Raw genomic sequence first — 26,217 nt, forward strand, 5'->3', positions numbered from 1 at the left:
CAGTTTTCTACATTCTGCATCAACAAAAAAAGAGAGCGCACCGGTGAGCTCAGGAACTCAAAAAGTCCTGAACATTCATGGAAGACAACAGTGATGAATGATCGCAGAATCCTTTACATGAAGAAGAAAACCCCTTCATTACATCCCCCCAGGAAGTCTGTGTCTCAGTATTTAAGTCCACCATATAGAGAAAACATCATGAGACCAAATACAGAGTGGTCACCACAAGTTGAAAACCATTAATTAACCTAAAAAATAGATAGGCCAGATTAGATTTTGCCAGAAAATATCTAAAATAATCTGCCCAGTTCTGGAAAAGCAAAATCAAGGTCAACCTGTACCAGAATGATAGGAAGAAAAAAGTCTGAAGCGACGCACATCCTCTGTAACACATGCTGGATGCCATTTAATGGCGCGGGCATGCATGGCTTCCAATGGCGCCAAGTCACTAGTGGATATAGATGATGTGATTAAATGCAGAAGCAGCCGGATTAATTTTGTGTGTACAGGGCAATACTTTCTGCTCGATTTCAACCAAAAGCAGGAAGGTCGATTGGACATCACTTCTCTGGACAGATGAACAAAAACCCGAAACATCCTGCGAAAGCAAAGAAGAGGAACATACTGCAATGGATGAGTCATCACTAGGATGGATGGAATAGCTTTGGATAAGCGCTCATCTGAATAGCTATAGCGCTTAACGAATCGCTGCATCGGGATCCTGGATAACTGGAGCGCTCCCGATAATCAGCCGTCCGGATCCGCAGCTGCATATATCAGGGTTGTGTGACAGTCACAACACATGTATGGAGAGCCCAACAAACAGGCTCTTCATGCATGTGTTGTGACTGTCACACAGCCAAGACACATGCAGCTGCGGAGCAGAACAGCTGATTACTGGGAGCGCTCCAGGTATCCGGGTTCCAGAAGCAGCTATTCGGGAAGCGCGATAGCTATTCAGATAAGGAGTTATCCGAAGCTATTCTACAACCCTAGTGATCACCACATGTGAACAAATGTCTATTAGGCAATCAAAGAAAAAGAGAAGACCGTCTTACCATGTGGCAATAGTAGTGTTGTGTTATTGCTGCATGTTAGAAGTTCTCTCTCTTGTTTCCTATATAGACCTTTTTTTTTTATTTTTAGTGCGAGCTTCAGAATGCTACTAAGTTGCACAAAATCCTCATATCTACATTGCTGTATATCCGCAACCAGTGACGTTTGACTATGAAATGCTGCAACATTTCAGAAAAGAATATACTTTAGTGGTAACAGAGGACTGAGCCGCATGGGAGACTAGTCGATAAGACCGGTCCCAGCGGCTTCTCTCCGTCTGCTTCCCAGGACTGACATGTCTTTCCCTATACACACATGCTGGGAGAGCTGGTAATTCTTTGTAATAAATTTGACCTGGATTGTCTCCTGAAGAAGGCGAAACCCCACATTACAGACACCATTTAAAGAAGGAGCCATGATGAATGGCCCTCTCCTTCCCTTATGAGATTTGGACAGGACGTCGCTTCTTGGCCTCAATCATCAGCACTGTCTACTAGTAAAAGTGTCTGTTATCAAAAACCACCAAAAAGACCTCACAGCTGCAGGAAATGTCTCCATACTGCCAATTGTGTGGCTTCTGTAGCTTTGATGCAAAACAAAGAAAGAAAAGAGAACATTGTGATTCATCATCTGTCACTTTTGCTTTTTTTGGCTGATGGTGTTCGTTATTTTTTATTTTGCTACAAATTTTGCAAAGTGGGGAACAGGGATCATTCATTTTGCACATTCTTAAAATAGTGCAAAACTTCTGCCACAATATCTAATGTGTATGAAATCACTCCAAGGAGGATTTCGAAGAACAAACATTTTGCAACTTTTGAAAAAGTGGCAAATGACGAATCAGGTGAAAAACATCTAGACCCGACTCATAATAAAATAGGCGAACACATAAATTAGACTTACAAAAAAGGTGCAAATGTGATAATTAATTGGACCCATAGCATTCTGAGACCTGTCGCTGTTACAGGTATCTAGGAGAGGATTAGGAGGAGCTCCAGGGAATCAATATGGAAATGATTCAAGTGGATGCTTGTCAGTGGACAAAGTCAACATGAGCAGGGTTAAAGGAGGGGGGTATGTCTTGGGACTTGCTACAGGATATGATAGTGATGGCCGTTTAGACCGGTTATACGTGATATTATAAGTTCGGCTCTGTATCCCTCGGTGTTCAGAACATACTTCCCCTATACAAAGCTAACCCGAGCCGGAACAAAACCCACTGCTTCAAAAAAAAAAAATAAGAGTAAAATGTGACTTAAGTTGCACAAACCACATGAATGCGAGAAGATTTAGCTTGGAAGCATTATTCCCTTCACATGCCAAGATTAATAGCCACACTTTTGCTTGGATGACAACTGTAGGGTCGCCCTTTAATCACTTGTTTCCAGGCCGTCACACTACAGACTAAAAGTCCTCCCATAATAAAAGGAACTGAAATAGTCAGAAAGAATCACTAAGAAGTAAAGGAAATGTGTTACCTGAATGTTCACCAAAGAATAGACCAAAAAACAAATGGTTTACACCCCAAAAATTGGTGTCAGACCGACAATATGTTACAGGAAACGTCAGATCTGAGGTGGTTAAAAAGTTTCATAATTGCAAGGGCGTCACTCGGACGAAACCAAATAGTACAGGAGCCCTGTTACTTGTACTTTGGCCTGTGTGGCCCTTGTTAGTACCAGGGGCCACTGCTAGCCCCAGTGCTCCTGATAGTGTTTGATTGTTGCACATTTTAGGCAAGTTTGATCACTTTTCTTTTAGAAAAAGCTACCCCTCCAGTTCTCATGTATTCTTCCAGGAGGAGGTGCAGAATGTCTGTGCTTCTGTGTATGATTTACCAGACTGGATCTTACTGTAGGATAGGAAAGGCATGCATGCTTCAGCTCCCAATCTTCACACTTTCCCAGGGCACATCATAAAGCCAGCAACGTAGACGGAGAAGTGACCGGTGAGTTTTGGTTTCTAAAAAAGGAGCATTAATAGGAAATTCTGCTCCACAACTGAGGGATTCTTCTATTTTAGTTACTTTGTTAATGATACATTGTTGCATATTTTGTTTACATAAACTTGTGCTTCGTTTGTTTTTTCCCTGATCGGGGTATGCACTCGTATAGCAGGGCAGAATTTGTTATTTTGCAATATTTTGATGATAACGGAATACGTTTTTTGGTGACTGCGGAGTTATTAGAAAGTTCTTATTACGTTGATGTTCCGGTTTATGATATTGAAAGCTGATATTCTTCATGAAAGTGAATCTCATCTTCAGAAATTCCTGCAAATATGAGGTTAATCTGCAAGTGGATAGCAGTAAAACCCTGTGTAGTCGAGTGGCTGGAAAAGTGCGAGTGGCTGGATGTGCGAGTGGCTGGATGTACGGGTGACTGGATGTGCGGGTGACTGGATGTGCGGGTGACTGGACTTGCGGGTGACTGGACTTGCGGGTGACTGGACGTGCGGGTGACTGGACGTGCGGTTGACTGGACGTGCGAGTGGCTGGACGTGCGGTTGACTGGACGTGCGGGTGACAGGACATGCGGGTGACAGGACATGCGGGTGACAGGACATGCGGGTGACTGGAAGTGCGGGTGGCTGGACGTGCGAGTGGCTGGACGTGCGAGTGGCTGGATATGCGGTTGACTGGACGTGCGGTTGACTGGACATGCGGGTGACTGGACATGCAGGTAACTTGACATGCGGGTGGCTGGACGTGCGGGTGACTGGACGTGCGGGTGACTGGACGTGCGGTTGACTGGACGTGCGGTTGACTGGACATGCGGGTAACTTGACATGCGGGTGACTGGAAGTGCGAGTGGCTGGAAGTGCGAGTGGCTGGAAGTGCAGTTGACTGGACGTGCGGTTGACTGGACATGCGGGTAACTTGACATGCGGGTGACTGGAAGTGCGAGTGGCTGGAAGTGCGAGTGGCTGGAAGTGCGAGTGGCTGGAAGTGCGGTTGACTGGACGTGTGGTTGACTGGATGTGCGGGTGACTGGACGTGCGGGTGACTGGACGTGCGGGTGACTGGAAGTGCGAGTGGCTGGACGTGCGAGTGGCTGGACGTGCGAGTGGTTGGACGTGCGAGTGGCTGGACGTTCGGTTGGCTGGACGTGCGGGTGACTGGAAGTGCGAGTGGCTGGACGTGCGAGTGGCTGGACGTGCGGTTGGCTGGACGTGCGCGTGACTGGATGTGCGAGTGGCTGGACGTGCGGATGACTGGAAGTGTGAGTGGGTGGCTAGACATGTGGTTGACTGGACGTGCGGGTGACTGGACGTGCGGGTGACTGGTTGTGTGGCTACACGGAAAAAATAAAATTTTAATAGCGGAGTAATCTCCATATAACCAAGTGTTGCTATCACACCTGGGCCCTGGAGACTAGAGGGGGCAAAAAAAGACCATTTCACCTATTTCACCTCTAAGAAAAAAGACTTGTGATAGTTGGGGCCCCAGTTGGAGATTTTTCATTGGCACAACCTTCATGTTGTATCTGTGACCGCTCTCTCCTAGTCCCCGATGCAGGGAGTGATAATGCCATTGCTCTATATACAGGAGCGTGGCTAGAATCACGTCCCAGCACTTTGACTGTCACCTCGCTCTGCAGATTTAACCCTTCATGTTCCATGATGTAGACTTACAGCGACGGCACAGGCTATGCAGCGGAGCCCTGACAATCTGCAGCAGTAGCGGAACACTCGTCTTTGATGTCAGAGATTGGAATTCGGGTAATTCCCAATATTCAGACCTTTCAATGCCAAAAGTCAAACTCTAAAGGGGTTTAACAGAGGGAGGAGGCTTACTGATCAGGTCATTGGCAGTCCCCCCTGATGCAATCACAGGGTGGGGTCGAGTCATCTGTCATCTGTGTGCCAGGTGCAAGTCTGGGCTGTCTGCCAGTGGGATGACAAAGCAAAGGATCGCAGGTTTAACATCCCAGGAGCAATTAATATTATAAAAAAAAAATATAAATAAATTTGACATTTTAGAAAGTAAAGATACATTTTAATGAGAAAAGAGAGCGCACCCTATACAAAATTGTTATGGCAGAAAAAAAAACTTTGTATGAGCAATCTTGCAAATATCGGAAAGCAAAAAAAATATAAGTATGCCAATGTCCTAATGGCAGCATAAAATGACCGTTGCATATCCAATGATATATGATTTAAAACAAGTTTGGAATTTTTAATTGTTAAAAAAAAAAGTGGAGAAAAATCCATTTTGTTAAAATAATTTCTAATAAGTTTTCCAACTGATCAGTTTTAATCTATGGGTTAATCCGGCATTGAGTGCTCAGTTATCCTGCAACGCCACCACAGGAGGAATTGGGTATTACACAGTTCACATAATATCAATGTTCTTTCTATGTAGTCCATGGATATGTCCAGGTCCCACAGAAAGTGAGCAACTCTCTTTTCTAGCCGATTGATGAGGGTCCCAAGTAAGGTTTAGGCAATACAACAATGAATATTCTAATCTTGATGACCCCTGTGGGTTCCTGCTGTTAGAAGATATTTGAAGCCATATATATCCTCTGATAGACACAGTATTTATCATGCATACACTAAAGCCGATCATCAATCTTCCCTCCTTTTGCTGCAGAAGATCTGAGTCCATCTCACATTAGTACCTGTAATAAGTCTTTTGAGGACAGTAAAGGAGGAAATTGTCGCACTGCGAGGATCGTCGGTAAGGAAGGGGACCTCAAGCTGTTCTGGAAATGGGACCCTAACTGTCCCTGTACAGGGTCCTGTTGAAGTTAGAGAGACTCGAGTCTCCGACCTTACTATGCTCCTGTTAAACCTTGATTTGTCCTCTCCCCCACCCCATGATGCATGGGAAAGAAAGGTAAACAAGACACAAATACAAGACAGTGATAATAGAAAACCTCTATTAACCCCTTCATGACCAAGCCTATTTTGACCTCAATGACCCGGCCATTTTTTGCAATTCTGACCAGTGTCCCTTTATGAGGTAATCACTCAGGAACGCTTCAACGGATCCTAGCGATTTTGAGACTGTTTTTTCGTGACATATTGGGCTTCATGTTAGTGGTAAACTTAGGTAAATATTTTTTGCATTTATTTGTGAAAAAAATCAGAAATTTGGCGAAAATTTTGAAAATTTCGCAATTTTCAAAATTTGAATTTTTATTCTGTTAAACCAGAGAGTTATGTGACACAAAATAGTTACTAAATAACATTTCCCACATGTCTACTTTACATCAGCACAATTTTGGAAACAAAATTTTTTTTTTTGTTAGGAAGTTATAAGGGTTAAAAGTTGACCAGCAATTTCTCAGTTTTACAACAAAATTTACAAAACCATTTTTTTTAGGGACCACCTCACATTTGAAGTCACTTTGAGGGGACTATATGGCGGAAAATACCCAAAAGAGACAACATTCTAAAAGCTGCACCCCTCAAGGTGCTCAAAACTACATTCTAGGAGATTATTAACCCTTCAGGTGCTTCACAGGAACTAAAGCAACGTGGAAGGAAAAAATGGACGTTTTAATTTTTCCAACTAAAATTTTCTTTTATCATTAATTTTTTTCATTTTAACATGGGCAACAGGATAAAATGGATCCTGAAATTTGTTGGGCAATTTCTCCTGAGTACACCGATACCTCATATGTGGTCATAAACCACTGTTTGGGTGCATGGCAGGGCTCGGAAGGAGCACCATTTGACTTTTTGAATGGAAAATATGCTGGAATATTTAGCGGTTGCCATGTCGCGTTTGGAGAGTCTAAACATTGGAGCTCCCCCACAAGTGACCCCATTTTGGAAACTAGACCCCCCAAGGAACTTATATAGATGCATAGTGATCACTTTGAACCCCCAGGTGCTTCACAAATTGATCCGTAAAAAAAAAAGTACTTTTTTTTCACAAAAATTTTCTTTTAGCCTCAGTTTTTTAATTCTCACATGGGCAACAGGATAAAATGGATTCTAAAATTTGTGGGGCAATTTCTCCTGAGTACACCGATACCTCATATGTCACCATAAACTACTGTTTGGGCGCACGGCAGGGTCTGGAAAGGTTAGGAGCGCCGTTTGACTTTTTGAATGGAAAATTAGCTCCAATCGTTATCAGACACCATGTTGCGTTTTCAGAGCCCCTGATGTGCCTAAACAGTGAAAACCCCCCACAAGTGACACCATTTTGGAAACTAGACCCCCTAAGGAACTTATCTAGATGCATAGTGAGCACTTTGAACCCCCAGGTGCTTCACAGAAGTTTATGAAGCAGAGCCGTGAAAATAAAAAATATTTTTTTTTCCTCAAAAAATTATTTTTTAGTCCGCAATTTCTTATTTTCATAAGGCTAACAGGATAAATTGGACCCCAAAAAGTTGTTGTCCAGTTTGTCCTGAGTACGCTGGTACCCCATATGTAGGGGGAACCACTGTTTGGGCAAGCGTCGGGGCTTGGAAGGGAAGTAGTGAGGTATTGAAATGCCGACTTGATGGAATGGTCTGTGGGCGTCATGTTGCTTTTGCAGAGCCCCTGATGTGACTCAACTGTGGAAACCCCCTACAAGTGACCCCATTTTGGAAACTAGACCCCCCAAGGAACTTATCTAGATGTATGGTGAGCACTTTGAACCCCTAAGTGCTTCACAGAAGTTTATAACGCAAAGCTGTGAAAATAAAAAATAATTTTTTTCTTCAAAAAATGATTTTTTAGCTCGCAATTTTTTATTTTCACAAGGGCAAGAGGAGAAATTGGACCCCAAAAGTTGTTGACGCTGACACCCCATATGTGGGGGGGAACCATTGTTTGGTCACAAGTCAGGGCTCAGAATGAAAGTAGTGACATTTTGAAATGCAGACTTTGATGGAATGGTCTGGATCTGTCACACCTGTGCAGTAAACATGTATCCAATCAGCATCTGGATCTACCACACCTGTGAAGTAATCATGTGTTTAATCAGCATCTGGATCTGCCACATCTGTGAAATAGTCATGTGTCCAATCAGCATCTGGATCTGTCACGCCTGTGCAATAATCATGTGTCCAATCAGCATCTGGATCTGCCACGCCTGTGCAATAACCATGTGTCCAATTAGCATCTGGATATGCCACATCTGTGCAATAATCATGAGGCCAATCAGCATCTGGATCTGCCACACCTGTACAATAATCATGTGTCCAATCAGCATCTGGATCTACCATGCCTGTGAAATAGTCAGGTGCCCAATCAGCATCTGTATCTGCCACACCTGTGCAGTAATCATGTGTCCAATTAGCATCTGGATCTGCCACACCTGTGCAATAATCATGTGTCCAATCAGCATCTGGATCTGCCACACCTGTGAAGGGACAGATTAAATCAGCAGAGGAGAAGATCTCACTAACACAAATTTACACCAATTTGTGAGCAATATTTGAGAGAAAAACACATTTTGCGTCCCTAGAAAGTCTTAGATCTTTGAATTCAACTCATGAAAAATGGGAATAAAGACAAAAGTGATGGGTTTATAATTTTGTTCAGTGTACAAAACAATGAAGAAGAATAGACTGGTCACTTATTTTACCCACTTCGACCCTTTCAATGCCTGAAAACATGAATATATAACATGTTGTTTTGACATCATTCTATACATGTTCATTGTTTTTGGTATTTTGTATCATCTTTTCTTGCAGGGTCCTGGTGGAAGCAGCCTGAAAAAGACGCTGTGTGCCAATAGCCTTAAGCTTCCACTAGGCAATGTGACTAGTGTTGAGCGATACCTTCCGATATCGGGAAGAATCAGATCGGACCGATACCCCAAAAATATCGGATTTCGCCGATTCCGATACCGGAAACCAATGCAAGTCAATGGGACACAAATATCGGAATGAAAAAAAACCCTTTCTTTCCTTTTAGGTTAATTCTACATGAAGAATAACAACTAATAATAATGTAGAATGTATTGGGGGAGGTGGAGGAGACATTAAAGGCATAGAGGTTTAGCCCAATCAAATGGAATAGCAGGAATTAATTTTTTTTTTAAGATGTTCAGAGTTACAAAGATATTGACTATGTTAAACGGGTTGTCCAGGCTTTTTACATAATCTCAGTGCATATCTGTGCTGCAGAATGCTGACAATAAGTAATTTACCTTCTGTGGCTAGTCTGCACAGTTTCCAAGATATCATCTCTTGCTTCTAAGATAAACGTCCGGGGGGGGGGGGGGGGGGGGTGTTCTGGCATTGAAATGAGAACTGGTCATTTCCTCCTCCCTCACTAGTTTCACTTTCCATAGATTACTGTTCAGCGTGTGTCTGGGGGAGGAGCAGCTGGGTGGTCTGCTCGCAGCCAATCACAGCCATGCCATTAGTTAACATGCCTAACATGCATAACAGGATGTGCCCACACTTCTTAGGCCTCTTTCACACATCCGGTTTTAGTAATCTGGCACGATGCGGCAAAATTTTTAATAACCGGATCCAGCACCGGATCCGGTTTTGTCCCATAAGCTTTCATGGTCGCCGCATCGTGCCGGATGGTTATGCGTCGTGTCCGGTTGTTGCCGGACATGGCATAAATTAGCCATCCGGCATCTGCAAAAAACGTTCCCTGCAACGTTTTTTGTCCACAGCGCATGCCCAGACTCTGTGAATGTTAACCCCACAAGTGCCCGGCGAGAGAGAGAGAGATCTCTCTCTGTCACCCGGACACTTGTGAGAGATCTCTCTCGCCGGGCACTTGTGGGGTTAACACTCACAATGTCTGGGTGAGAGAGAGATCTCTCTGTGGGGTTAACCCCACAAGTGCCCGGCAAGAGAGAGAAATTCTCTTGCCTGGACACTAAGAGTTAACCCCCCATGTCTCTCTCCACCCCTCTCCTATCCTCTCCTCTCCTCCCCTCCCCTCACCTCCCTTTCAGCAGCTGTCTCTCATCGGCTGCCTCTGTCCACCTCGTCCTGCGGCTCCTTTAAGTAATGTCCGAGCCGTATCTCTCGCCGCACACACATCCGGTGTCACGGCTGCAGGCCGGATCCGGCGGCCCGGCTTTTCGCCGCACGCCGCCGGACCCCACACACCGGATGTGTGAAAGTAGCCTTAGGATTCCTCATTGGCTGAATAAAATGGCTCATTGCATTATGGGAACTTCCGATTCCGGTATTTGATATTCTAAAAGTATCGGAACTCAGTATCGGAACTCCGATACAGCGAATATCGGCCGATACCCAATATTGCAGTATCGGAATGCTCAACACTAAATGTGACTAATTCAGAGCCAAACCATAAAAGCACTGTAGCCTCCTTCCTCTGGAGATTCTAGTGTAGAGCTCCTAGGTCACGCCATAACTCGCGCTTACTGATTGGTCCGTGTCTCTGATCTTCTGTACTTTAATTAATCTTACATCTTTACTACAATCACATAAATGAACTTATATTAATTAGTGTAATTATCGCTCACCTGAGGCATCAGAAAGTACAAAATCAAGATGGCACCACCCAGACGGGTGTGGACTTCTTGGATTTTGATCAGCACTTACTATAAAAGTTTATATATTTTCTTCTATGATTAAAACAAAGGAGAAGTGTTCAGCCAAGCAATTCTCCTCTCCTCCCTCAATATACTGTACTTTTTTCATAGTTGCATTTTCTTCTTTTTCTTGGCTAGTGTTTGCCATTTTTCCATTTTTTTCATTCGTGTCTTATTCTTTTCATTTTTGCATTTTTTATGCCATAGTTTGCAGATGTTTTCAACTTTTTAAAATCAAGTCCCAAAATTTGCCACAATTGCACTGCAGCCTTTTTTTTTTTTTTCGCATAATATTGCAACTTTTTGTACTAAAAAGTAAAAAAAGGGTAAAAATACCAAGAAAGTGCATTTTGTTTTTGCACAAGATTCTCCAATCACAGGCGCCGGACTTGAACTTGCTGTAGCAAAATCAAGAAAAAAGAATAGGGACTTAAAATAATTTCAGCAGGTTGTATGTGTCGTTGTAGCTCAGTCCCATCCACCTTTTAAAGACTAAAATTTAATGCATATGATGTACGTTTTAGAAACTCAAGAAAATTATGTTTCTTTGCAGGTTAAATATGGAGAAATTGGAGGAACTAGCATTGGAGGAACTAGCTTATTCAGTGCAAGACACGAGTCAAGCGACGAGCAGTGAAATGCAGTCTATGTAAGTCATGTCTATTATTAGTAATAGTAAACTATTCTCGCAATTTTTTTAAAAAAAACAAGTCATTAAAAAGCTGCCTGGAAATCACTTTACCTAAGGGGAATAGAAAGATACAGTAATCTTTTCAATCATTCTAGTCCAACAATAAAAAAGAAAAAACAAACCGAAAAAATGCTGATCAGATATAAAGGTCAAATATTGATATAAAAAAGAAATACAAAGTATCAGCAGACCATTCATAGATCTGTATCACACAGTGTAGATGCAAAAATAGCAACATTCACACAAACATTCATCATTTAGAATCTTATTTTAATTTTTGCACTTTAGTTCCAGTGAAGGGAAATTTTAATTTTCAGCACAAGCCATTGTGGACAATTGTAGCTTCAGCTTTGTGGGAACAGTTTTTGGAAGGCCCTTATCTGCCCCTCGACTGTGCACAGTGCACGAGGTTCATAGAGACGTGGGGGGAGGGAATATGAGCAGCCGCAACCCCTTCCTATAATGGAAATTGTGAGCCCGGACCCCCAACATTAGGGTGTGACCCCACAAATCATCTTCTACATAAAGGGGCAAAAATTCCCAGACTGATCCGAAATCTTGTAGAAATCCTTCCCAGAAGATCAGAGCCGTTAAGTCTGCAGAGGGACCAACTCCATATTAATGTTTATGGATGTAAAATGGAAGGTTAGAAAAGCAGCTGAAGGGGGATGTGGAGGGGGCACATACTTTTTCTTTTCTTAGAATGTATCGTAGATCGTGGTTAAGGTGTAGACAGATGTGGTTTTGGCACCATGTTTTAGAATAACGGTCACCCACAACAGGCGTCCACGTGGAGCAGCAGGAATACACCATTGCTTCTCCAGATACAATATGCTGGTTGGACTTGTAGGAGATAATTTACATTGTCCTTCCTCAGCACTATCTGATAGCACTTCAGGTGATACATTTAATAGCTACTCCATAGCCCGGAGCAGGTGGACGTTGTGATGTCTGGCATCACACATCTCAGGCATGCTACCTGTACACTAGATACAATAGCGATTACAGTATAAGTTGCTTCATATGAGCTCTAAGAATGTAAATTAAGAAGATTCTATCCCTGTAGGATGGCTGTCGTGAGAGAGCTTTATCTCCGTATCCATAGATAAGGACAGAAAGTTTTACATCACGACATTTGATTTCTTTCTTTTACTTGTTACACATTGATCTCCAAATGTATGAATAGTCTGCTCATACTAATAATGTGTTACATTATATCAAAGAAAAGGTCTGTTCCATCAGTAAGGCTAAGTTCACACGTAGCGGAACTCTCGCGGAAATTACCGCGAGAGTTCCGGAATTCCATTCCGCGGCAAAATCGCATTTTAAATTCCCACGATTTTCCCGCGGAAAAACTAGCATTTTGCAAGCGTAATTAGCATGCAAAATGCTAGCGTTTTCCAAGCGATCTGTAGCATCGCTTGGAGAACTGATTGACAGGTTGGTCACACTCGTTAAACACAGTGTTTGACGAGTGTGACCAACTTTTTACTACTGAGGCCGCCTATGCAGCATCAGTAGTAAAAGATAAAATGTAAAAAATAATAAAAATAAAAAATGGTGTTATTCTTACCTTCCGACGTCCCGCGCAGCCTTCCCGCCTCTCTCCGCGCTCCCGTTCCCAGTAATCCTTTGCGAAAATGCCCGCGATGACGTCTGTTCTCGCGGGATCGTGACGTCTCGCGGTAATTCGCGATGACGTTGTGCAAATAACCGCGAGACTTCGCATCCGGCGAGAACGGACGTCATTGCGGGCATTTTCGCAAAGGATTACTGGGATCAAGAGCGTGGAGAGAGGCGGGAAGGCTGCGCGGGACGTCGGAAGGTAAGAATAACACCATTTTTTATTTTAAATTCTATTTTTTACAGGGATATGGTACCCAAAGCCCGGAGGACAGTCTCCTCTCCTCCGGACCGTGGGTACCATCCGCACAGCCACATGCGGGAAGTAAGCGGAACAATGCATTCCTATTTGTGCGGGATCGCCGCGATTCCGCAAAATTAATGAGCATGCTGCGTTTCTTACCGCAAAGCGATTCCTCCGCGGTAAAAACCGCAGCATTAGCACAGCATTGCGGAATTCCATAGGAATGCATGGGATGCTTATTTTTTGCGTTTTCGCGGTTAAAACCGCCGCGGAAACGCGAAAAAAACGCCACGTGTGAACTCAGCCTAAGTGTATAGGGGCTGTATATTTAATTGTTATCAGACAGCCAGAATTAAAGGCTATGGACACCTTGAAAATGGAAAATATATTTTTACATGTTAATGGTTACATTTATTTGATAAAAGTGGAATAAATTTCCATCTACAATCTTCTCCAGTAGTATAGACTGGATGTGAGATGTGTGTCCTCTTAGAAATATATGTTGGATGTGAGCTCTGTGTGTCTCTCCCAGTAATATAGACTGGATTTGAGCTCTGTGTGTCTCTCCCAGTAATATATGTTGGATGTGAGCCTTGGGTGTCTCTCCCAGTAATATAAGCTGGATGTGAGCTCTGTGTGTCTCTCACAGTAATATAGGCTGGATGTGAGCTCTGGGTGTCTCTCCCAGTAAAATAGGCTGGATGTGAGCTGTGTGTGTATTTCATCTTAATAATATAGGATGGATGTGAGGTCGGTGTGTATTTCCTCTTAGTAATATAGGCTGGATATGAGCTATGTGTGTCTCTCCCAGTAATATAAGCTAGATGTGAGCTTTGGGTGTCTCTCCCAGTAATATAAGCTGGATGTGAGTTACGTGTGTCTCTCCCAGTAATATAGACTGGATGTGAGCTGTGTGTGTGTTTCCTCTTAATAATATAGGCTGGATGTGATCTCTGTGTGTCTCTCCCAGTAAAATAATTTGGATGTGAACTCTGTGTGTGTTTCCTCTTAGTAATATAGGCTGGATGTGAGCTATGTGTGTCTCTCCCAGTAATATAGGCTGGAACTGAGTTCTATGTGTTTCTCCCTGTAATATAGGCTGCATGTGATCTCTGTGTGTCTCTCCCAGTAAAATAATCTGGATGTGAACTTTGTGTGCATTTCCTCTTAGTAATATAGGCTGCATGTGAGCTCTGTGTGTCTCTCCAGTAAAATAGACTGAATGTGAACTCTGTTGTATTTCCCAGTAATATAGGCTGGATGTGAGGTCTGTTGCCTATCCCAGTAATATAGGCCAGAAGGGAGGCCTGTTGTCTCTCCCAGTAATATATGCTGGATATGAGGTCTGTTGTCTCTCGAGTAATATAGGTTGGATGGGAGGTCTGTTGCCTCTCCCAGTAATACAGGCTGGAAGTGATCTCTTTGTGTCTCTCCCAGTATGTTTGATTCTCCCAGTAATACAGGCCAAAAGGGAGGTCTGTTGTCTTTCTCTATAAGATAGGCTGGATGTGAGGTCTGTTGCCTTCCCAGTAATATAGGACAGAAGGGAGGTATCTTTTTGTGTCTCTCCCAGTATGTGTGTTTCTCCCAGTAATATAGGCCAGAAGGGAGGTGTGTTGCCTTTCCCACTAACAAAGGCTGGATATGAGGTCTGTTGTCTCTCCAGTAATATAGGTTTGGATGGGATGTATGTTGTCTCTCCCAGTAATATAGTCTGGATATGAGCTCTCTGTGTCTCTCCCAGTAATATAGGCTTGATGTAAGCTTTGTGTGTGTTTCCTCTTAGCAATATAGGCTGGATGTGAGCTTTGTGTGTCTCCCCCAGTAATATAGGCTGGATTTGAGTTCTGTGTTTTTCTCCCAGTAATATAGGTTGGATGTGAAGTCTGTTGTCTTTCCCAGTAATATAGGCCACAAAGGAGGTCTGTTGTCTTTCCCAGTAATGTAGGCTGGATGTGAAGTCTGTTGTCTCTACCAGTAATATAGGCTAGATATGAGGTTTGTGCGTCTCTCCAGCAATATACGCTGGATGTGAAGTTTGTGATTCTTTCCTAGTAATGTAAGCTGGATGTGAGTTCTGTGTGTCTCTTCCAGTAATATAGTCTGGATGTGAGGTATGTGTGTGTCTCTCCCAGTAATATAGTCTGGATGGGAGGTCTGTTGTCTCTCCCAGTAATCTGGGCTGGATGGGATGGGAAGTGTGTCGTCTCTCCCAATGATATAGACTGGATGGGAGGTCTGTTGTTTTTCCCAGTAATATAAGCTGGATGGGAGGTCTGTTGTCTCCCCAGTAATATAGGCTGGATGGGAGGTCTATTGCCTTTCCCAGTAATATAGGCTGGATATAAGGTCTCTTCCAGTAATGTAGTCTGGATGTGAGCTCTGTGTGTCTTTCCCAGTAATATAGGCTGCATGTGAACTGCGTGTGTGTTTCCTCTTAGTAATACAGACTGGATGTGAGGTCTGTGTGTGTTTCCTCTTAGTAATATAGGCTGGATGAGAGCTCTGTGTCTCTCTTCCAATAATATAGGCTGAATTTGAGTTCTTAGTGTTTCTCCCAGTAATATAGGCTGGATCTGTGAGGTCTGTCGTCTCTCCCAGTAATATAGGCCAGAAGAGAGGTTTGTTGTCTTTCCCAGTAATATAGACTGGATGGAAGTTCTGTTGTCTCTCCGAGTAATGTAGGCTGGATGGGAGGTCTGTTGTTTCTTCCAGTAGTATAGGCTGGATGTGAGGTCTGTTGTCCCTCCCATGAATATAGGCTGGATGGGAGGTCTGTTTTCTCTACCAGCAATGTAGGCTGGATGGGGAGGACTGTTGTCTCTCCCAGTAGTGTAGGCTGGATGTAAGGTCTGTTGTCTCTCCCAGTAATATAGGTTAGACTGGAGGCTCTGTTGTCTCTTTCAGTAATGTAGGTTGCATGTGAGGTCTGTTGTCTCTCCCAGTAATATATGCTGGATATGTGGTCTGTTTGTCTCTTCAGCAATATATGCTGGATGTGGGATTTGTTATTGTTTCCCAGTAATGCAGGCTGGATGTGAGTTCTGTGTGTTTCTCCCAGTAATATAGTCTGGTTTGGAGTTCTGTTGTCTCTCCCAGTAATATAGGCTGGATAGGATGGCAGATGTGTTGTCTTTCCCTGTAATATAAGCTGGATGGGAGGTCTGTTGTCTCTCCCAGTAATATACACTGGATAGGAGGTCTGTTGTCTCCCCCAATAATGTAGGCTGGATATGTGGTCTATGTGTCTCTCCCAGTAATGCAGGCTGAATGTGATGTCTTTGTGTCACTCCCAGTAATATAAACTGGATGTGAGCTCTGTGTGTCTCTTCAGTAATATAGGCTGGATGTAAGGTATGTGTGTCTCTCCCAGTAATTTAGGCTGGATTTTGAGTTTTGTGTGTTTCTCCCAGTAATATAGGCTGGATGTGAGGTCTGTTGCCTTTCCCAGTAATATAGGCTGAATGTGAGGTCTGTTGCCTCTCCCAGTAATATAGGATGGATGTGAGGTATGTTGTCTCTTCCAGTATTATAGACCGGATGGGATATCTGTTGTATTTCACAGTAATACAGGCTGGATGTGAGGTCTGTGTGTCTCGCCCAGTAATATAGGCTGGATGTAATGTCTGTGTGTGTCTCTCACAGTAATATAGACTGGATATGAGGTCTGTTGTCGCTCTCTCTGTAACATAGGCTGGATTTGAGCTCTGTGTGTCTCTGTCACAAAGTGACTGGTCCTGTGTGACATGACCCAGCAATCGGTCGGTCACCAAACAGCAAACAAACAAGGGAACACCAGGGACACAATTACAAAGGTGGGCCCTGCGATAGGGAATGGGGAAATGGACACCTCCTGCACTCTCCTGAGGCTGTGCCCTGGTCTATCGTAGCGTCCCTATACGGCTTCTTTCAAACCGTCGTGATACCTTAGCCCTCACTTGCCCTGCACCTATCCCTCAATAGGGAATTGGTAAGTGCGGACACTGGTTCCACCGTAGCACTAATAGAACACCAAGGGAAGATATACAAACGAGGTAAGACAAACAACACTTCTGCTGCAATGCACCGTACAGCAGAGTTAGGCACCAGACCACAGTATTTAGCTGAAGCACCACTGCACTCAGCCAGCTCCTGACTCCTGCTTGGTTGGTCTCCAAAGAGGAAGTGTATAACCAACAGTTAGCTGAAGCATTAGGTGACCTTTTAAAGGAAGGTGGGAGTAGTCACCACCTGCATCAGCAAAACTCACCTTGCAATGCAATGTAATTACACCAGCAGCCACCAGGGGGAAAAACTGATGTTAACCCCCGATGGCCTGAAAGGAAAAAAAGTTTATATATGAGAATGCAGATCTGCCACAGATCCAAAAATTTAATCGTGACAGTCTCTCTCCCAGTAATATTGGCTGGATGTGAGCTCTCTCTTTCCCAGTAATGTAGGCTGGATGTGAGGTCTATGTGTCTCTCCCAGTAATACCGGCTGGATGTGAGGTGTGTGTGTGTCACCCAGTAATATAGCCTGGATGTAATGTCTGTGTGTGTCTCTTGCTGTAGTATAGGCTAGATATGAGGTCTGTTGTCTCTCTCAGTAACATAGGCTGGATATGAGTTATGTGTGTCTCTGCCAGTAAGATAGGCTGGATGTGAGGCCTGTTGTCTCTCCCAGTAATATAGTAATATAGTGTGGATATGAGGTCTGTGTGTCTCTCCCAGTAATATAGGATGGATGTGACGTCTGTGTGTCTCTTTCAGTAATATAGGCTGGCTGTGAGAACTTTGTGTCTTCACAGTGATAACGACTGAATGTGAAATCTGAGGAGTTTTTTTTAAAAAAAAGTTTGTGATTTTATTTTCTTATCTTCCCAGTCTCAACTGTTATAAAGAAACACCCCTGAGCACTAAGGAGACTCACCAAACACTTAAATCCAAGGTCTCCCAAGAGAATAACTCTGGCTCTACAGGTTGCTTGATGTCTGGCAATCTTGCAACATACACAAGACAGGAGTCAAATGAGGACATTACATTAGGTGACTGTGATACTGAAGATCCTGAGCCAGATCACAAGGCCTCTATGAACAATAGACAAGAGAATATGGACTTATATACTAGTCCTCAGACAAATTCATCTGAAATATTTGAGAATAATAGTGCAGAAACTGATATGAAATTTGAAAAAAGCAAAATCGTTGATGCTGCTTATCCCAATGATCACTCCATGAGTCCCCAGCAAGATACCAATGTCCCAATTGACATTAGGTCAGATGACCATTGCTCGAAGTTATATAAGTCCAAAATCTCCAAGTCGGAGGATGGTACCACAGCCCAGCTTGTAGACAACCTTGCACTAAGAGTTGATGGCACCACTGAGCTCTCTGAATCAGAACAAAATGGCAAAGAGCCTTGTAAGCCCAATGATGATATACTTGCTCATCACGAGGTTAACAACATTTTTGCTACAACCGATGACAGTGAAAGGAAAACCTTCACCCTCAATCCCGATGATGACTTTTATACAGAACCTTGCAATAATACTGCACCCAACCAGCAGCAAGATGGAGGAAATATGTGCGAAGATGAAACCATAGACTCAGAGGACCAGAGAGCCGCAGACCATGGAGAGGTCCTCAATGAGCCTTTATATCCCACACCAAGCATTAAAGAAGCTGATGCCCAAGAAAAAATAAACAAAGTCTTCCACGACACTAGTCCCAATGACAGTTCTTCCACAGATCTTCATCTTCAGGATAGCAATGTCACAAAGATAATTAGTCCTGATAACAATTCCACCATGGACTTGAAGTCAGAGGACAGTTCTGCTGAGGGCAATGAAAAGAGAAACTTTGTATCTGCCGGCAAGATCTTAGAATCAGTGGACAATGATGATGTTGATTGCGAGTCTATTCATGATATTCATCATGAAGTTACCAAAAGCCTTTCTACAGCGAGTCAAACTGGTAAAAATGCCTCCAGCATTAACAATGAGAGTACAAACACAAAAGCTTACAACATCTCTGCATGTAGCAAGCTGCAAGGTGGAGGTGACGTGGACACCAAAGAACCAGAGAACAAGATGTCCATGGACCATGGAAGAAGCAACAATGAGTCTTCATGCCTTGAATCAAACAATGTCAAAGATGATTCAATGGCCGGCAATGAAGACAACAAAATTTCACCCAAAGTTCATAGATCAAACAACAGGACCACAGAGCTCTTTGGATCAGGACACCATAGCAATGTTGGTTGCAGGCCGAAAGGTGATCTCAATACATTTTCTACAGTCAGTCCTACTGTTGATACCTCCAACTTTAAAAATGGTAGTAAAATAGATGCCTGCACCACCATGACATCCAACGAGCTGAAAACTGTAATTATTGAAGAGGACAGAAATAAAGACTTTACACAACGAGACACTTCCACTGCGTGCTTTGAATATGATAAAAATGCCATGATCAACCCAGAGAATAAGATGTTCACCGACCATGGAAGAAACAACAATAAGTTTTCACGTCTTGAAGGCAAAAACAAAGGAAAAAACAAAATGTTTGTTGAAACAAGACCCAATGGCAGTTCTTCCACTCAAGAAGTCATTGGGCCAGCAGATAATCCCAGTAAGTCTTGTATTCCCATCATCTCCAGTCCACAAGTCAGTACTACATTGTTTCTAGCAGCTGAAGATCCAAGATCAAAAAAACATCCCAAAAAGGCCCTTGGATCAAAACAGAACGACCACGTGAATTGCAAACCCAATTATGACAAGCAAGCCCATAGTCAGCTTACTGGAGCCAGGAAGACCGAAGGAAATGCCTCCATAGATGTTGGCTGCAAAAAGACCACAAATGTCTCCAAAACGAATAATGGTACAAGTCCAGAGGCTTACCCTGGAAGGAGAAGGGGCAATAAAAATGTCAAAAGTAACAATATCCCCAAAAATCACAACCCAGAAGATAAAACTTCCTCAGGCAATGGAGGAGAAAAAAATGTGCTCTCATTCCTCGAACCCAAAAGCCAGCATAGATCTCAGCCCGGTGAAAATAGGTCTACGGTCTTCAATACCACAAGATCCACAAACTTTCAACCACATGGCGATGTGCTGACCAATGCAAGAAGTCTCAATGAGAATTCCCGGACCATGAACAGAGGCTTATGGAACAAATTCTGTGTTCATGTCCCTTTGAAGTGTTTCTTTTTACTTTGGATCATGGTGAATCCAGTGCAAGGTAAATACAAATACACTAGTTTTATTACATTGATCCTGTATGTTAAATATATCTTACTGCATATGGTACAACTATTCTAAGTGATAAAGATAATTTGAGTCGTTCTGTACCTCTGACACCATTATAACTCGTCCTGCTCCCTCATTTCCATGTGCATCTCAGCATCACAATCACAGCTATTTTTCCCTTCGCATAGTTTAGAAAATGTAAGGTGTGATCTGATTATTTTACCAGATCAAGTAAAGCGGATCTGTCAGGAGACAGGGGAAAGAAATGTAGTGCTAACTCAGGTTGCTTTTGTGGGTCTTTGAAAAAGACTAATAAGCTGGTAACCTGAGCAGGAAAGCAGCTGTAATGAAGGAATGTCCTGGAGTAGCCAGCTAGATGAAGAAGTTACATAGATGATACAGCAACAAAACAATTGGACATTTTTAAAGAAGACTATTTAGAAAATGACAGTAGTTTGCTGTAGGTTCTCTCTTCTATTTCTCAACTTATACAAACTACTGTCATTTTCTAAATTTCTTTAAAAATCTAGCGTTTTGTTGCTGTATAATGTATATAACTTCTTCAGGCTGGCTACTCCAGTGCTTAGCTTTCTCTCAGTGTTAGAGATAGCAGGAAGAAAGAGGAAGAGGAACATACATGGTAGAACAGAGTGGAGAGGGAGAAAAGCATAAAAGTCTTCAGGGAGGGCAGACTATACAGGCTGTATATTAGAGAACATAGGAGAAAGGAGGGAAGATCTTGTAATCTGTTTATAAGCTGAGAAAGAGAAGAGAGAACCTAAAGCAATCTGCTGTCACTACTCAGCATTAAAGCCTGTCTGCACAAGGGAGAAAAGATTCCTTATGGGCTGTAGAAGGCGAAATCACTCCAGAAATGAATCTGTGCTGATACATGAGAGCAAGTGAAGATAGCAGCACATCCAGAATGTATTACTAGGAGGGGAAAAAAAACACAAGAAGAAAGTCAGAAACTAGAAACAGCCTGCAAACTGCATATAAGGGGATCTTAAAAGAAGAAATTTCAGCCAGGTTTTTCGAACTCAAGGAGTCTTCCGAGAACCCATCACAGTGAATTTTGTAATTAATGTCCACTAGTGAAGGTGTCTGCTTTGCTGACTGCTTTACAGTCACATGTTCCTCTCCTCTGTCATGCTCCCGCCATATTTACTTGACTCGGGACATAAGTGATGCAGTTACAAACGCTAACATATTTGCATTTTCAACTGCACATTGACAGACCCTGAAATGGGGCATTAGCGGGCACATCGACTATTAGAGATGAAAACTTTATTCTTGGAAAACCCTTTTAAAGTGATGATTGCTGTATGTAAAAATGATTTACAGTCCAACAGATACATTTTCTTTACCCTGATACATTGTGGCAAACACTCATTTTCGGTCTTCCTATATTTTCAGCTTCCCCGATTCATCCACAATGGCGGCAGATGTTGTTTTGTAGCAACAAATCATTAATGAATCAACCTCTCAAAATTGAAAACTTGACCGACCGTCATCGAGTTGGATATACATTTATTATCACGACTCTTCCCTTCTACATCTGCTCAGACTCAGGATATCATGTTTTCGCGACAAATGAAACATGTGTAGAAATGCTGATCACGGATGACCTAAGTACAGGGGACTGGAGACTGGAGTACGGACAGGGGAGGAATGGAAAATTATTGGCAGCAACTCGTGGAGGTAAGCAGACTTTCGTGTGAACAATCAAAACCAAAGCAAAACCTCTCTGGGCTCGACTTTCTGTTCCCTTTATCGAAGCAGCACTGAGTATTTCAGCACATCATGTAAAGAGGTCAAAAATAGAATATCACACAGTAAGGGTATGTGCGCATGGCATCTCTTAGACTTGGCTTTCAAAGCCTGAAATGATTTAAATAAGTTAAGAAAAGTTGTAGGACATGTAAGCAACTAGTCTTTATGACTTTGCTGACTATTATTCATTCTTTTTAATGTTTCTTAGCATTACAGGTTGGTTGATCAGCCTAAAAAGGATGTTGTGTGCACATACCCCTTAAATGATATAGAGCTGGGTTGTTCAGCAGCACAGAGTATGTTAGGAGAGGCCTGTGCTAATCTCATGGAAGGTCACAGATTGATAGCAGTGCAGAGAAAAGGGCACAACCCCAGCAATGATCCAGTGGGGTATCGTGGCCTGTCCACACATGTGCCAGAAATTGGGCTTCTTGGGTAACTTTTCTGTAATATGTGACCATTGTTTTTCCAACCATTGAATATCAGATTTATTTTTCAGAGCTGCTGAGCGAACAATCAGTTATGAAGAAAATATCAGAATACAAGCACCAGACTGAGCATCAAAGCCAGACCCAGGACAAGAGTGAGACCATGGACAAGAGTGAGACCATGGACAAGAGTGAGACCATGGACAAGAGTGAGACCATGGACAAGAGTGAGACCATGGACAAGAGTGAGACCATGGACAAGAGTGAGACCAAGGACAAGAGTGAGACCATGGACAAGAGTGAGACCATGGACAAGAGTGAGACCAAGAACAAGAGTGAGACCAAGGACGAGACTAATATCAAGTTGATTGCTGGAATTGTTACGGGAGTCCTCGTTGCATTTGTAATTTCAATTCTATTGTGGAAGTTCTGCCCTAAATTTCGAAGGTAATTGATACATTTTACAATCGATGAATTTAACACTGAAACCACAAGTGGCAAAAATGACCCCAGAGAAAAAACATAGCAACCAATCAGAGCTCAGCTTTTATCTGATACATTTTTACCAATACTAACCACGCAGCTCCCCCAACCCTAAACATGGCCCCAAATCCTCAGATTTAGGTACCCCCAAAAACTATCCGTTCTTCTCTATTTTTATAACCAAATTCCAATATTACAACATTCTCTGGGTTTGGATCCATGGGAGTTATTAATATTACACTAACAACAGGGGTGCTGGTGGGAGAGCCCTAGTGCATGCGCATTCCATAAAATACCCTTCGAAGCCCTGCTATAGATACCCCATGAACATCCATGGTGGAACTACAAAAGAGAAGCCAAAGTACCAGAGTATAAGTCAGTTTGAAAGATTACCGAAAAAAATTCAAGTGGAAATGAGTTCTAATTCTACAAAAACCTTCAATTGTCAAAATGTAATTTGCTTCTGGGCAGACTCAGCAAATTGGTGGCCGTTGGATGCCATTTTTGTGGACTAAAGTGTGCCCTCAAAATGTTTTAAAAATCACCGTATTCTCACCTCTGCATTCACCTCTCCGGCCCCCGACGTTCTTCACCATCACCTGTTTGATCCCTGTTGCATCCACCGATCCCAGCCGCTTGTGCTGAAATCCCTGACACATTCACACTGAGCCAAGACTTCTGGTTCTGAACAAATATGTGCTGTGTGGTTATGAAGCACGTCATGACATTGTGACCTTGCACGCTGGCTTGCACAGCACTCTTCTAGCCCTTCTGCTCCTCACCGTCACCTGTGGTCCCTGCAACATCTCTATAACTTCTCTGCATATCAAAATTCCTCAGGACAAAATGTAACAACCAATAAATTGAATATTTTAAGATCCGCTCATCTCTGATTATTATGTTACTACTACTGTATATATATATTATACACAAAGTCGCTGGGGATATTTTTGAAGAAGCTCGCAATTAGGAACCATTTGACTTCATAAACTCTTTCATTATTTTGACAGTTGGCTGGTGACTCGTAGAAGGCCATCAACTTCTGATCCTTTTGAAAATGGAAGATGCAATGGAGATAATCACAATGATGATGATGAAACACAGAGTTTAAGTCCAGAATCAACTGAGGAACCGAACCCCCAAACCAACGAGACATTGCTTTAAGCAGGGCTGTGGAGTCGGAGTCGGTGCTCATTTTGGTGGAGTCGGTATAAAATGGACCGACTCCAACTCCTGAAATATATAATAAAATGGGTACAGTAGTTCAATGCAGAATGTGCTGAATATTTTTTCATAGGAATTTGGGAAAGTTATGAAATGTCCTGTAAATGACTGTTCTATTCCTGATCTAAGGCTACATTCACACACAGCGTTGTTCCTGCATTTTTTGAGTATATGTTTTTCAGTTGCCAAAGCAGATCTGCTTTTTAAAAAACGGCATTATCTGAAAGGTTTTTGAGCTCACAGCTAATGTTTTCAATAGCAAAAGCAGATTAGAAATCTGCTCTATCCATTTATCCATATCTGTCTATCCATATCATATCTGTACCAAAAAGAATGAAAGCCGGATAGCACACAGACTAACACTCCTTTTTTTTTTTTTTAGCACCAGTCAGGTACACCTCATAACTGCCCAAAAGGACGCCCAGGACAGGCATTGCTCGTCTTCAGTAACACATCAACATCAATTGATAGTTGGAATAAATGGACTGCATTCACCACCACATCTTCTTAAGGTGCAGGCTTTATTTTCAAGTGTAGTGGTGTGCAGTATGAGGTTCTGCAGCAGCTGAGGTGTGCAGCATGAAATTCTGCAGAACTGTATGAGGTTCTGCCCCCCCCTAGGTTTGATCCTGGCTACGCCCATAGTGTGAATGTAGCCTGATGATCTAGGCTTTATCTTAGCTGAGATAAGTCATAGTGTGTGTGTGTGTGTGTGTGTGTGTATATATATATATACAGTACAGACCAAAAGTTTGGACACACCTCAATCAAAGCGTTTTCTTTATTTTCATGACTATGAAAATTGTAGATTCACTCTGAAGGCATCAAAACTATGAATTAACACATGTGGAATTATATAATTAACAAAAAAGTGTGTCTTATATTCTAGGTTCTTCAAAGTAGCCACCTTTTGCTTTGATTACTGCTTTGCACACTCTTGGCATTCTCTTGATGAGCTTCAAGAGGTAGTCACCAGAAATGGTTTTCACTTCACAGGTGTGCCCTGTCAGGTTTAATAAGTGGGATTTCTTGCCTTATAAATGAGGTTGGGACCATCAGCTGTGTTGTGCAGAAGTCTGGTGGATACACAGGTGATAGTCCTACTGAATAGACTGTTAGAACTTGTATTATGGAAAGAAAAAAAGCAGCTGAGTAAAGAAAAACGAGTGGCTATCATTACTTTAAGAAATGAAGGTCAGTCAGTCCAAAAAATTGGGAAAACTTTGAAAGTGTCCCCAAGTGCAGTGGCAAAAGCCATCAAGCGCTACAAAGAAACTGGCTCACATGAGGACCGCCCCAGGAAAGGAAGACCAAGAGTCACCTCTGCTGCGGAGGATAAGTTCATCCAAGTCACCAGCCTCAGAAATCGCAGGTTAACAGCAGCTCAGATTAGAGACCAGGTCAATGCCACACAGAGTTCTATCAGCAGACACATCTCTACAACAACTGTTAAGAGGAGACTATGTGCAGCAGGCCTTCATGGTAAAATAGCTGCTAGGAAACCACTGCTAAGGACAGGCAACAAGCAGAAGAGACTTGTTTGGGCTAAAGAACACAAGGAATGGACATTAGACCAGTGGAAATCTGTGCTTTGGTCTGATGAGTCCAAATTTGAGATCTTTGGTTCCAACCACCGTGTCTTTGTGTGACGCAGAAAAGGTGAACGGATGGACTCTACATGCCTGGTTCCCACTGTGAAGCATGGAGGAGGAGGTGAGATGGTGTGGGGGTGCTTTGCTGGTGACAATGTTGGGGATTTATTCAAAATTGAAGGCATACTGAACCAGCATGGCAACCATAGCATCTTACAGCGGCATGCTATTCCATCCGGTTTGTGTTTAGTTGGACCATCATTTATTTTTCAACAGCACAATGACCTCAAACACACCTCTAGGCTGTGTAAGGGCTATTTGACCAAGAAGGAGAGTGATGGGGTGCTACACCAGATGACCAGGCCTCCACAGACACCAAACCTGAACCCAATCGAAATGGTTTG

General features: G+C 42.8%; 1 protein-coding gene and 1 long non-coding RNA gene across 5 annotated transcripts in view; one reads left to right on the plus strand and one right to left on the minus strand.

Annotated features, from left to right (window-relative positions):
• Positions 1 to 2,654, minus strand: part of LOC141085230 (uncharacterized) — a 386,172-nt gene extending 383,518 nt beyond the window's left edge. The window contains exon 1 of one of the 2 annotated variants that reach the window (XR_012231236.1): positions 2,535 to 2,654. This is a non-coding gene — a long non-coding RNA (uncharacterized lncRNA). The remainder of the gene's footprint in view (positions 1 to 2,534) is intronic. The other variant, XR_012231235.1, reaches the window with a different exon arrangement.
• Positions 1 to 25,031, plus strand: part of LOC141085229 (uncharacterized) — a 30,324-nt gene extending 5,293 nt beyond the window's left edge. For 2 of the 3 annotated variants that reach the window (XM_073570496.1, XM_073570498.1), the window contains 5 exons: positions 11,085 to 11,180; positions 17,955 to 20,305; positions 21,730 to 22,014; positions 22,586 to 22,961; positions 24,008 to 25,031. In XM_073570496.1, coding sequence (XP_073426597.1) covers positions 11,092 to 11,180; positions 17,955 to 20,305; positions 21,730 to 22,014; positions 22,586 to 22,961; positions 24,008 to 24,161 — 3,255 coding nt within the window. In that variant the 5' untranslated portion in view covers positions 11,085 to 11,091 and the 3' untranslated portion in view covers positions 24,162 to 25,031. Of the gene's footprint in view, positions 1 to 2,913; positions 3,005 to 11,084; positions 11,181 to 17,954; positions 20,306 to 21,729; positions 22,015 to 22,585; positions 22,962 to 24,007 lie in introns of those variants that run through there. The other variant, XM_073570499.1, reaches the window with a different exon arrangement.
• Positions 25,032 to 26,217: the final 1,186 nt, after the last annotated feature.

The sequence above is a fragment of the Dendrobates tinctorius genome, unplaced genomic scaffold, assembly GCF_039654945.1.
Source record: "Dendrobates tinctorius isolate UK_male_01 unplaced genomic scaffold, ASM3965494v1 ptg000028l, whole genome shotgun sequence".
NCBI lineage: Eukaryota > Metazoa > Chordata > Amphibia > Anura > Dendrobatidae > Dendrobates > Dendrobates tinctorius.